Source organism: Lycorma delicatula, chromosome 11 (genome assembly GCF_047948215.1).
Source record: "Lycorma delicatula isolate Av1 chromosome 11, ASM4794821v1, whole genome shotgun sequence".
Taxonomy (NCBI): domain Eukaryota; kingdom Metazoa; phylum Arthropoda; class Insecta; order Hemiptera; family Fulgoridae; genus Lycorma; species Lycorma delicatula.
The window spans coordinates 81806911-81821439 of record NC_134465.1 but is presented as its reverse complement, the minus strand read 5'-3'; the positions used below and the strand labels follow the sequence as shown (position 1 = coordinate 81821439).

General features: G+C 32.7%; 1 protein-coding gene across 4 annotated transcripts in view; it reads left to right on the top strand.

Moving 5' to 3' along the window:
• The window catches only part of LOC142332230 (low-density lipoprotein receptor-related protein 5-like), a 35101-nt gene that overhangs the window by 13998 nt on the left and 6574 nt on the right, over positions 1 to 14529 (top strand). For 2 of the 4 annotated variants that reach the window (XM_075378524.1, XM_075378523.1), the window contains exon 2: positions 599 to 799. In XM_075378524.1, coding sequence (XP_075234639.1) covers positions 674 to 799 — 126 coding nt within the window. In that variant the 5' untranslated portion in view covers positions 599 to 673. Of the gene's footprint in view, positions 1 to 598; positions 800 to 5771; positions 5998 to 8917; positions 9319 to 14529 lie in introns of those variants that run through there. The other 2 variants (XM_075378525.1, XR_012758230.1) reach the window with 2 other exon arrangements.

Genomic DNA, 14529 nt, shown 5'->3' with positions numbered 1-14529 from the left:
CTGCGATTTTTGTTTAAATGGCTTTACTGCTGGAAGTGTCTTACATATTCTGAATTTAAGGGAGGGAGTTTTTGTAAATTTTGTGCACTTTTTGCTCCAAGAAATGGTGTTGCATCTAGCATGCAACCCTTAGGTAAACTTTGTAGTGAGAAATTTAACAACTGGAAGGATGCCATCATCGATTTTCAGAACATGAGAAGTGTCTGTCTTTGACAAAGAAAGTTTGGAGGTAGCCGGTACTTTGACTGAAATTTCATGTGAGACGAAAAAAATGATAAACCTTTATCAACTGCAAAAAGTGCAGCTTTAGTACACGTAAATAGTAATAAAAATAAATATTAAAATACATATAAACGTTTTTATAAGTAATTCAAAGTTTGTCCAAGTTGCATGAAATGTGTTTTGGATAATTATTTATGAAATATTTACAAAATGGTCATATCTATCATACAAAAATTATATAAGCTTTTGCATTCAGTTTAGAAATTTTTATTTAGATTTATATATCTATTCGTTCTGTAATATTTTATAAGTATTTGAATTAGATAACTTGAATTAAAAGCATGAATTATTAATGAAACTAAACAATGGTTTTTAGGTTATTATACTGGATTGATTATGGTCATATCCACGTATCGGTAAAGCATATCTTGATGGCAGTCACTGGCAACCTATGGTTACATCTGGTATTGGTACACCTCGTGATTTAACTGTTGATATGTTAACACATGATGTTTACTGGGTTGATGTAAAACTGGATAACATACAAAAAGTTTCATTCAATGGACAAAATAGACAGGTAATATAATATAAAGAAAGATCTATGCTAATAACCTATTGAATCCAAAATTACAAGTTGTTTGAAACAGTTCACAAAAGATGTTGTACATGGTTCCCAGTAAAAATACAGCAAAAAAATCCCATCAGACTAAAAGCAAAGTACTGACCATTATATTTTAGAATGGCAATTTTATCAAAAGATTTTATATAAAAGAATATCTGGTATTCTATAGTCATTATGTGGAGATACACATATTATCTAGTAAATGTTTACCTTTTTATAAATATTTACAAAAAATGGTTCTTTGAAACAGTTTTTAATATTTTTCATTTTTAAAATTTAGGTAAGAAATTATATCATCATATAATGATAATTATTATTTCAAATTTTTACTCTTTCTGTTTAAATGCCTTATATAATTTGATGTTCTACACACTTTCTGGTATTGTAATAATCATAAACTGTTGAAACAATGAACAATTTATACCTACACTACTATTACTACTATTACTTAAGCCACCGGGTTGGACTAGTGGTTCAAATCATCGCAAATCAGCTGATTTCAAAGTCAAGAGTTCTAAGATTCAAATCCTAATAAAGGCAGTTACTTTTATACAGATTTGAATACTAGATCGTGGATATCAGTGTTCTTTGGTGGTTGGGTTTCAATTAACCACACATCTCAGGAACAATCGACCTAAGACTGTACAAGACTACACTTCATTTATATTCATACATATCATCCTCATTCATCCTCTGAAGTAATACCTTACGGTGGTTCCGGAGGTTAAACAGAAAAAAGAAAAAAAGAACTACTTCTGTTACCTAATCTTTTATATTGGAAGATGAGAGTTTGCGTTATTTTCTTTTTTTTTTTTGTCTTCAGTCATTTGACTGGTTTGATGCAGCTCTCCAAGATTCCCTATCTAGTGCTAGTCGTTTCATTTCAGTATACCCTCTACATCCTACATCCCCAACAATTTGTTTTACATACTCCAAATGTGGCCTGCCTACACAATTTTTCCCTTCTACCTGTCCTTCCAATATTAAAGCGACTATTCCAGGATGCCTTAGTATGAGGCCTATAAGTCTGTTTCTTCTTTTAACTATATTTTTCCAAATGCTACTTTCTTCATCTATTTGCCGCAATACCTCTTCATTTGTCACTTTATCCACCCATCTGATTTTTAACATTCTCCTATAGCACCACATTTCAAAAGCTTCTAATCTTTTCTTCTCAGATACTCCGATCGTCCAAGTTTCACTTCCATATAAAGCGACACTCCAAACATACACTTTCAAAAATCTTTTCCTGACATTTAAATTCATTTTTGATGTAAACAAATTATATTTCTTACTGAAGGCTCGTTTAGCTTGTGCTATTCGGCATTTTATATCGCTCCTGCTTCGTCCATCTTTAGTAATTTTACTTCCCAAATAACAAAATTCTTCTACCTCCATAATCTTTTCTCCTCCTATTTTCACATTCAGTGGTCCATCTTTGTTATTTCTACTACATTTCATTACTTTTGTTTTGTTCTTGTTTATTTTCATGCGATAGTTTTTGCGTAGGACTTCATCTATGCCGTTCATTGTTTCTTCTAAATCCTTTTTACTCTCGGCTAGAATTACTATAACATCGGCAAATCGTAGCATCTTTATCTTTTCACCTTGTACTGTTACTCCGAATCTAAATTGTTCTTTAACATCATTAACTGCTAGTTCCATGTAAAGATTAAAAAGTAACGGCGATAGGGAACATCCTTGTCGGACTCCCTTTCTTATTAGGGCTTCTTTCTTATGTTCTTCAATTGTTATTGTTGCTATTTGGTTCCTGTACATGTTAGCAATTGTTCTTCTATCTCTGTATTTGAACCCTAATTTTTTTAAAATGCTGAACATTTTATTCCAGTCTACGTTATCGAAAGCCTTTTCTAGGTCTATAAACGCCAAGTATGTTGGTTTGTTTTTCTTTAATCTTCCTTCTACTATTAATCTGAGGCCTAAAATTGCTTCCCTTGTCCCTATACTTTTCCTGAAACCAAATTGGTCTTCTCCTAACACTTATTCCACTCTCCTCTCAATTCTTCTGTATAAAATTCTAGTTAAGATTTTTGATGCATGACTAGTTAAACTAATTGTTCTGTATTCTTCACATTTATCTGCCCCTGCTTTCTTTGGTATCATAACTATAACACTTTTTTTGAAGTCTGATGGAAATTCCCCATTTTCATAAATATTACACACCAGTTTGTATAATCTATCAATCGCTTCCTCACCTGCACTGCGCAGTAATTCTACAGGTATTCCGTCTATTCCAGGAGCCTTTCTGCCATTTAAATCTTTTAATGCTCTCTTAAATTCAGATCTCAGTATTGTTTCTCCCATTTCATCCTCCTCAACTTCCTCTTCTTCCTCTATAACACCATTTTCTAATTCATTTCCTCCGTATAACTCTTCAATATATTCCACCCATCTATCGACTTTACCTTTCGTATTATATATTGGTGTACCATCTTTGTTTAACACATTATTACATTTTAATTTATGTACCCCAAAATTTTCCTTAACTTTCCTGTATGCTCCGTCTATTTTACCAATGTTCATTTCTCTTTCCACTTCTGAACACTTTTCTTTAATCCACTCTTCTTTCGCCAGTTTGCACTTCCTGTTTATAGCATTTCTTAATTGCCGATAGTTCCTTTTACTTTCTTCATCACTAGCATTCTTATATTTTCTACGTTCATCCATCAGCTGCAATATATCGTCTGAAACCCAAGGTTTTCTACCAGTTCTCTTTATTCCGCCTAAGTTTGCTTCTGCTGATTTAAGAATTTCCTTTTTAACATTCTCCCATTCTTCTTCTACATTTTCTACCTTATCTTTTTTACTCAGACCTCTTGCGATGTCCTCCTCAAAAATCTTCTTTACCTTCTCTTCCTCAAGCTTCTCTAAATTCCACCGATTCATCTGACACCTTTTCTTCAGGTTTTTAAACCCCAATCTACATTTCATTATCACCAAATTATGGTCGCTATCAATGTCTGCTCCAGGGTAAGTTTTGCAGTCCAGGAGTTGATTTCTAAATCTTTGCTTAACCATGATATAATCTATCTGATACCTTGCAGTATCGTCTGGCTTTTTCCAAGTGTATATTCTTCTATTATGATTTTTAAATTGGGTGTTGGCAATTACTAAATTATACTTCGTGCAAAACTCTATAAGTCTGTCCCCTCTTTCATTCCTTTTGCCCAGCCCGTATTCACCCACTATATTTCCTTCCTTGCCTTCTCCAATGCTTGCATTCCAATCTCCAACTATTATTAAATTTTCATCTCCTTTTACGTGTTTAATTGCTTCATCAATCTCTTCGTATACACACTCTACCTCATCATCATCATGGGCGCTTGTAGGCATATAGACGTTAACAATCGTTGTCGGTTTAGGTTTTGATTTTATCCTTATTACAATGATTCTATCGCTATGGGTTTTGAAATACTCCACTCTCCTCCCTATCTTCTTGTTCATCACGAAACCTACTCCTGCCTGCCCATTATTTGAAGCTGAGTTAATTACTCTAAAATCACCTGACCAAAAGTCGCCTTCCTCTTCCCACCGAACCTCACTAATTCTCCTACTATATCCACATTTGTCCTACCCATTTCCCTTTTTAAATTTTCTAGCCTACCAACCTTTTTTAAGCTTCTAACATTCCACGCTCCGACTCGTAGAATGTTATTTTTTAATTTTCTGGTGACCCCTTCCTTAGTAGTCCCCACCCGGAGATCCGAACGGGGGACTATTTTACCTCCGGAATATTTTACCAAGGAAGGCGCCTCCATTATTGTTATGTGAAAATGCAGAGAGCCACATTTTCTTGGAAAAAAAGCAGCTGTAGTTTTCCATTGCTTTCAGCTGCGCAGTACTCAGAGGACTGAGTGATGTTGATACGGCCGTTTAAGTCGTCCGGACTCACGCCCCTAACAACTACTGAAAGAGCTGCTGACCTCTTTCAGGAATCATTCCTTAGTCTGGCTCTCAACAGATACCTCTCCGATATGGTTGCACCTTCGGTCCAGCTACTCTGTATCCCTGAGCACTCAAGCCCCCTCACCAACGGCAAGGTCTCATGATTCATAGAGGAGGATTATTGCGTTATTAGCAGTTATAATTGTGTTAAAAATAAATTAAAAATTCCCTTTTATTCAAACAATATTAATGCACTGATGAGGTTTTAAGAGTATTTTGAAAAAGCTAAATTTGTTGGATATTCATTTCATATTTATTATACATTTTCAAATATTTAGAAAAAAAATGCATGAATTTTTTATTATTATTATTTGCTGATTATACTTATTTATTATTTTTTCATAGCTGCTCACTATTAATTTATAAAATTAATATTTTATTAATATTTAATAAAATTTATTAATATTTATTATTTTTATCCACTAATGTGGATTATTACTACCTCTGTTTTTTGTCTATAATTTTGAACTGTGTGATGGTGCTTTCAGATTTTTCCATCTGATTTCCTTTAACAAATGATAAAGCAGTTCCTTTTTGATATTGAAATGCAAAAATACTATACCTGATGTAATTTATGTGATGTTTAATTATGTTATGACCTGACTAAAGTTTTTGTTTATTTATGTCTGCTGATCCTTTAAGGTACAAGTTAAAAATACTATTCCTTTTAATTGGTTTTAATTTCCCTTGTTACCAGTGTTCAATGGATTCTCTTCACGGTACTATCTAAGGTAAAATCAGGCTATTTAAATTTACAATCCTTTGAGAATTTAATTTAAAAGAAAAAAATAAAATAAATTAGCTGTTATTGTCTACAGCTCTTTTAAAAACCTAATTATATAATGTTATTGTGATTCTAGACCTAATATTTAAGTAAATATATGTAAAATTTGTTTACTGATAGAAGGAAATTTGAAGTAGTGATATATTTTTTAAATTTGAGTCTTTGTTTATATTTTAGATAATTAGAAGAAATCTCCCAAATCGTATGGGGGTAGCAGTTCATAGAGGTGAAGTATACTGGGTTGATAGAAATCTACAGACTGTGTTTAAAGCATCTAAAATAATAGAAGAAAATGCAACTTTACCAACACAAGTAAGATCAGGATTACAACGTCTTCGTGATATTGCAATTTATGACATTAGTAATCAACCAACTGATGAAAATAATCCATACAGACGATTAGGTAATTAAATCTGTCAACTGTTTTATAGCTCTTAAATATTATATTTTTTATTTTTATATATACTTAAAATATACCTGATGTCTGATTAAAAGAAGTATTTATTTAATAGAGAATCTAAATTGCTCACAAAGTAAGTAATAGAAGCTCTTATACTAACATAAAAGTAAAGGTTCGAGAACTGCGTGAAATTCTGTGTAATATTAATAAGTCATTAATAACTTATATAAGTGTCCCAGGAAGAAATGGAGAAACTTTCAGGACATATTCTAATGGTGAAAATAATGAAAAAAGATTCATATAAACATAGGTTTGGAGACATTTTGTTTTCGAGTTACGGCTAGGGAAAGATTTCACTTGGATTTCAGCTCTTCTAATAAAAAGAAGCGCTACTGTAATTTTTAGGACCCTAAATAAGGAGTAAAGTTGCTGGTTTCTTAAGTAATTTCAGCTGGGGAATTGGAAATGTAAAATAAGTCCGAGAACTGCAACTCCATTACTTTTTAAGATTCAGACACAAAATTTGGTGTTGAAAAACAAGTTTTTTTTACGTTTGTAGTAAAGCTTTGTTAAATGACTTATAAATGCAGAATATTTAGTAACAAAACTTGTAGAGATTTAATTTTGAGTGAATTAATGTAAATACAACCAATAAAACTTAGATAAAAACATTAAAGATTTCTTTTGAAATCATCTGAAAAATCAAATAAAATCGGTTCTAGAATTGTATCTTCAGTAGCTTTTGAGAAATCTACAGTGAAAATCAATAAATTCTGGTAAAAAAAAACTTTTTTTTTATGTTTGACATACAATAGTTAGTTAACACAAAAAACTTTGAAACAAAACTTGTAGAGAATTTAATTCTAAAAAACATGATGTAAGATAACTTATACATGCTTCCCACAGGCAGGAAATATAAAATTAGTCAGGAATACTCAAGAATTTTTAGAAAAATATCAGGAAAAAATTTCAGAGAATTGGATTTTTGTTACCAAATTAAGATTGTGTTAATTATCTATTGATAATTAACACAATCTTAATTTTATTTAAATTTTAATTTAATTTTTAGTTATGCCAAAATATATTTGATATACTTTCCTGGCATTGGGAAGTGGTGATCCCATCGCCCAGCACATTGCAACTACATGCTTCAAGCAACCATTAACATGTTCTGTTCTCTTACTTTCATACCCCAATTATCCTTTATATTAAAGGTGGAATATTCCAAATTGCAGTTAATTTTTTCACCAGTGAAATTTTAACAAAAAGTTATTGAAAAATTTATATGTTGTTTTCTTGAATTTCTCCCAAACCACCCTGAAATTTTTTTGTGTTTTGGTTATTAATTGCTTATAAATTTTTCTTAAAAGACTATTTAATCAACAGTGGTTAGATATAAACTTACACCTAGAATTCAGTCGGTTGAGAAGAGGTAGACATATGTATCATGCTTTCTGCAATGTGTGTAAAAAACATCTTCGGACTGGGCAATATGGGCCAAAAGGCATTGTCTTCGCACAATAAAGAAAAGCAGTATAATGAAATAATTAAGATAAGGAATTCCAGCCTTCACTGAAAACATTTTTATCTCCCAGTGGTACTTCAACTCGGTGGACTAAAATTTTGATCATCTGTTGTGAGAACAGTGGTCGTGATACATCTGTGTGTCCTTTGCCTGGATCTTCTGATCAGAGTTATAGCATTTCAGCAGCAAATTATATATTTGAATCTTAGATTTCATATACACAAAATGACAACAAAGTTACTTTTTTTTCTTAAAAAGACTATGTTTCTAAGGCCTAGATTAAGTGGGTTCTCAATGTTGTATAAAATAAGTTATCCTTAAATTCGTGTGAAGATATTTGTGCATCTTTTAAAATTGTATTTCCTGATATTTGTACAGCATCAAAATTTTAGCTTGGAGCTACTAAATACTCTTATGTCATTAATTGGCACCAAACTGTGATTGCATTCTGCAAATAGGTACACATTCGTGCATCGATCTGTCGTGTTCAGCATTCTTACTGTCGTAAACGGCATGTTTCCAAAAACATTTTTGGAAGCGATCACAGACTGGTTGTTATCTTGGTTGATAGTAAGGATTTGCCTCAGATGGGTGGTTGGGTAAGCAGACTGGATCGGATACAAAGATACAATTAGCCATTTCAGTTGAAGTGGTGATGCGATCCACCAACTTTCCAATTTTGCACACCTGATATTTGACAGTGCAAGTGAATATAATAGCAGGTGCCTTGACTTTCCAGATGGTAGAAGAACAGAAATTGGTGGAACAAAGAATGCAGAAGTGCATTAAAGGATCGTTGCAGGGCTTTATGTAATTTCAATCATGGCCTATGATAGAAGTGCTTTGCGCCTACCACAGTGTGAAAGCTGTGCGCTATCGAATGTTGCAGTGTGCTAAATAGAAATCATGGCTAAATTATGTCAATACCATTTTTCGGACAACTCAATCATTGTTGTTTGGAGAAAAGTATAGGCCATGTGTGGGTCAGGACAGTCACCACTGTTGAACTGAAAAGCAATGGCATCCTCGTTATAGCATCAATTGATGTGGTGACATTTTTAATTACTCTTTTAGGTCAGTTTCACTTAACATCATCATACTGTCCTGAGTTTATGAGGTATAAGTTGCAGGTAAAAAGTGTGCCTTTTATTATCGGAGAATCGCATAATGTGTTAAATGTCCTTTTTCTTTTCAATACCTGAGGTATGCCTTGAATATTTTTCATGATACTTCCACTGCAAATGGTAATATCATGTTTAGTATAACTTATCTAACCTCCTGTTTACTATTTGTCTATTTACAATAAAATATTCTCTGACCAGGTGTTTCCCACTTCTTGATCAGAAGCATTGGTGATTCCTGTACTAAAACCTGGTAAAGATAAATTTTGTTTTTCAGGTTGCCATCTTATATCCTTGACCAGTACCCTGTGCAAGTTGATGAACAATAAACCAACATCTAGTCTGGTACCTTGAGATAAACACCCTAATTGCCCCTGAACAATGTAGTTTCCGGCAAGGTAGCTATCGATCATTTAGTTGCCCAGGAATCTGTTATTCAAAACATCTTTCTACTTTGCCATCACCTGGTTGCTGTATTTTTTGATGTCCAAAAGAAGTATGACATGGCTTGGAGGAGAGGAATCCTAAATACATTGTGTGAATGAAGTATACAAGGAAATCTTGAATTTATCAGTGGTTTCATCAGTAGTCAGCCCTTTTGAGTTGAAATATGATATCCGAAAGTTTCACACTAGAAAACTGAATACTACAGGGAAGTGTCCGAAGTGTTACTTTTATTTGCCGTAGCTATAAATATTAAAACAAAAAGTATGAAAACTAGTCATGTGTTCTTTATTTGTTGATGATTTTTCAGTTTACATAGCATCTAGAACTTTTTATCTATTAGCGAGAGACTTTCTTTTCCTGTTTAGCCTCTGGGAATTACTGTACAGGTATTACTTCAGAGGATGATATGTATGAGGGTAAATGAAGTGGGTAGTCTCAGTTTGACCATTCCTGAGTTGTGCGGTTAATTGAAACCCAACCACCAAAGAACACTCGTATCCATGATCTAGTATTCAAATCTGTATAAAAGTAACTGCCTTTACTAGGGCTTGAATGCTGGAGCTGTCCCAAATCAGCTGAATTGGGAAGACATGTTCATCACTAGACCAACCCAATGGGTACTAGTGAGAGACTGCTCTTAAAATAAAATAACCCATTTAGAATCGTGGCGTAAAATGACTGGATTTGCGTTTTCTCTGGAGAAGATGAAATACATCTGCTTTTCATGTTTGAGGAAAAATACTGACTCTCAACTGTTTGCATGGTGAACCAGTTGAAATATATACAGAGGTTAGATTTTTAGGAATGTGGTTTGACCAATGACTAATGCGTGTAATATATTTAAAGGAGCTGAAAGTAGAATTTAAAAAAATGATAGACATGCAGAGAGAGTTTTATCTAATACTCAATGGGGAGTTGATTGAGTATGCATGTTGCGCTTCTACTGTGTTCTAGTCCATTCCTGCTTGGAGTACGGCAGTGTTGCTTATTCATACACTTGATCCACCGCTGTTAGAATGCTAGATGTAGTTTATCATTCATTCATCTGTCTTGCTACAGGTGCATTTTATTCAAACCCTGTGGAAAATGGTGAGATGACTTTGGAAGACAAACCAAATGATCTACACTTACGTAGCAATGAAGTCATCTAACTTTTGATGCAGTGTTCTCTAACACACACATCTGAATCAATACGAGGAACAGTCGAGATCTACTGCTGGTTTTATTTTACTTTTGGGTTTTTAATATTTATTTACATACTATATGAATTTCCTAACAGGGAATGAAAATTACACTTTGTTGTGTGCCCAGGAAAAAAGAAAATGGAAAGGATTCCAGAAAACAAAAAATCTTTCACTACAGTAACCCATTCCATCAAGGCATTTTAGAAAAACACAACACAGGGAAGGAAACTTAATGAACCAAAGAATGAACAGTTTAAAACTGACAACAGTAGATTCGTGTTATAATGTACATAACCAATAATGGTGCTAATAGAAGCAACCATTGATCATGAAAAATCATGATAATGAAGTTTCTATCAAAGGTTTATGAGATAACAAAATTAGTCATCTCATTTCACAAAACTTGAGTGTGAGTGTGCTGTGCTGAAGCAGTCAAGACGAAAGAAGGCATCGCACACAGAACACTTTGTTGTCACACTGACAGTTTTTGCTGAGCTTTTTTTATCTTTGCCTCTTTACTTTACAGCAGCCACTGCACCTCCGTCTTGCTGTTGACTTCTTAGCTCTTCATTGATCAGCCTAGGTACTGATGCAGTCTTTTGTACATCCAACTTGACTGATCCAGTTACCTGTACACCATGATCAAACATCTGTAGGAAATGAACCCTCTCTTCTGTTTTGTTACTGTTTCATCTTTGTCATGTTGAAATCATAACAGGGATGTGTTATCCCTGTTTTTTTCCATTTCAAAACTATATATATATATATATTTTTTTTCTTTTTTAACCTCCGGGTCTACTGTTAGGCATTACTTCAGAGTATGAGATGAATGATTTATATTGTGTATGAAAATACCATGCTTGACGGGATTTGAACCCGGGACCTCTGGATGAAAGGCCGAGATGCTACCACTCACTCCACAGAGGCCGGCTTGCTATTGAACATTGGACTGTAACTACTTTACCTTTTTTCAGTTTGGTCTGTTACTTGTTTTGGATTTAGCATTTTCATTGACCCTTAAGGTACCAACATGTGTACATCAGTCAAGTACCTGAGAAGCCAACAATACACTTATGTAAAAATTGTTAACGATAAATTGTTCCTCCAGCTCAAGTAATGGTCTAGCAAGCTTCAACACATAATTTTCTGCATTCCCTTTGCCTGAAATTGCTTCTTTTCCAGCATTTATCATGAGATTCCATGTGTAGCTACAGACAAGGCATAATTTGAAAAGTTTCACCCCATGGTGATGTCTTTTGCTTGTATTGATTAAAACAAGCTGTACTGTGAAAGGAATTATTTTCACATCTCTTCCTGGGAATTCATTACATTTTGAATGTTTGGGAGAAGCTAGTCAATGAGTTGTTGAACTTTGTACAGTCTGTCACCTTCTGGTGCATTCTCATTATTTGAACCATGAAGTACTCTCAGAAGAATCTCGAATCTGTTGTGAGGCATTAGCTTACTATCCTGGTTAGAATATAACAGACTTGTAGAATATAACAGACCTTTTTATCAAGACCCATCCAAAAAATTATCCCAAAGAAATTTTCATTTTATTTATATTGGTTGTATTGAATCTTTTGGTCTGCATAACAATTTGTTTTGTTGACTAATAAATTGTAAATGGTATAATTGATGAAAGTGTATTACACTATTCTTGGGGGTTTGCGTCTGTACTTTTGCTGTTATTTCATCATTAACTAACAATGAAAAGGCATTTGGAAAAAATAACTGGTTTTCAGCAGCAGGTCCCCATAAAATGTCATCTTATATATAAGTTATTAACTGCAGTTAGATTAGATTAATTGTCTCACTGTTATCATTGTCTAGTGCATTGTTGAAAACATTGGAGCGTTGGAGGCTCCAATGATGCATACTTGTCTACTTCAAAATACTCTATTTGATCAGGAATACAATAAATCTTGAGTATTGCTGCCATTACTTATATCAGCTGAATTACCAACAGAATCAGACAAATTCATATTTCTATCATAACTTTCCTCTGAATCACTCTAATTGTTTGTCCTTTCATTTATATCTGGTTTGTCAAATTTTGATCCGTATTCAGAGTTTTCATCAGAATCGGTGCCAAATTAGTATTATCACTAAAATCATTTAAAAATAAATCACTTAATACGCAAGGTGATTACAAATTGCACAGCAATCTCTTGGAAGATGATTATATCGCCAAAAATATGAAAAAAGTTCATAAAAACATAGGTCACAAAACTGTTCATTTGTGAGATTTGCCTCACAAACATTTTGCTGTACTTTCTGCTTCCTTTGTGAAATTAAACTGTACAAAAATTTTTGTGCTTCCTTATGGTGTTTGATGTAAGAAATTAGGTAATTGTAATACACCTCTCTTTCACTTAGTTTTTAAGAAGAATGCGGTAAAACATGAAACATTTTTATCAGAAAGTACACTTGTTTTAGGTTTGGAATAAAATAACTTTGTTAATTTACCAATAAATAAAGAAAGATTTCTAGTTAACTTTGCAGAGAATTTGCGTCTGAGAAAATTTATGTAAATAATGTCTATTAAATTTAAATACAAATCTGAAAAGTTCAACTTTAATTAGAAACAAAACACACAGTCTTGATTGGGAAAGTGATTTGATGTTAAATAGAACAATTTTCAGCAATGTTTGGACAACATAATGTAAATGAAAACAAATAGAAAACTTATCAATAACAGAAAAAAAGAATAAAAAATAGATTTCAAAAAATAAAAACCACATATTTTTTGGTTTTTTTCTAAAAATTATTGAAAACTTGCTAAATTTGCCAACGTTTCTTCAAAGCAGTTGTTTAATGTGACCGCCATTCTGTTCAACGCATAATTCAGCTCAACAAATCCATACTAGTCGGGCATGTTTAATATCATCATCATTATTACTCCCAATAGTAGCTCCTGCTTCTATCTCTATACACAGAGCTCAAGTCGATTTGAAGTAACTGAATATCAGCTAGATTTGTAATAAGCTTAAACAATTTCATATCATCCGCAAATAATAAAAAAATTGCAAATAGCTTATAATTAAATTTGTTAGATATTTTTCTTATGTGTGTGGTGTGGTGGGCGTTCTCCCCCTCCCTTGTTTATGTGTGTTGCTCGCTCAGTGTAGTTGAGTTGGATTCATGTAGTGGACATAACATCATTGGTTATAATCACAGTTTCTTTTGTGTAATGGTGTACAATAGTGTCAGTCTATACAATCAAAATGTCAATCAGTGTCAGTTTCATTCAAAATGTGTATTTTATTATACAGTCCACTTAACCGACTTATAACCAGCATCCAAGACTAAACTCATTTATAAATAGTAGGAAATTTGTTGAAGCCAAATGCATGCCTTGTCTTACTCCAGATCTAACATAAATAGGCTTAGAAATGAAATTATCAATTTTAACTCAGAGAATTCTGTTTGTACAAAATGAATGTATCTAAGACAATAATTTATTATTAAATCCACACGCTGCAAGTTTTCTAATTAATTTTATATTAACTATATCAAACGCATAATGAAAATCTTTATAGATTGCATGAATATAAGATCATTTAGCGCATCAACAATATCTTCCATATGTGCACATAAATTCTATTTGCGTAGATTTACTTTGTAAAAAACCATTTCTTTTAGAACTATAAATTTCTGTACGCAAGATCTAATTTTCATACAAACTTAACTTATCTAAGAGTTTGGCAAAAACATTCCATTTGCTGATAGGACAATAATTATTGATATCTGAATGTCACCACCAATAAATAACTATTATTTGGAATCAAACTTTCTTTTAGTAAATCCTGAATCTTACAAAATTAATATTTTTATTGTCTGGCATGTATTTATCCGATGTAAGAGTAGAATTCAAAATCTTAGGTAATGTTATCTCTAAAGGTAAATGATATTTATCGTGATAAAAAATTTCATCATAAGCAATATTAACACTAATGTCAGTAAGATTAAATCAAGAGAATTACCGCGACAGTTTAACAGCTTATTTGATTGTAAAAGATAACAATTTGTAGAAAAATTTGAGGTGAATAGCAGTATTTTTAAATTTGGATAACATTAAGCAAAAGAAACATTTTCTAGGTTTTCCTATACAAAACCTGACACATTAGTCACCTAATAATAGTAATAATTTAACTATGGCTGTACTGTTAATATATGTGGTAAGTGAATTGGAAATACAATTTATCTTTGTAACATAAATTATCCAAAAATCATAAACATAATTACTTTGTAGCAT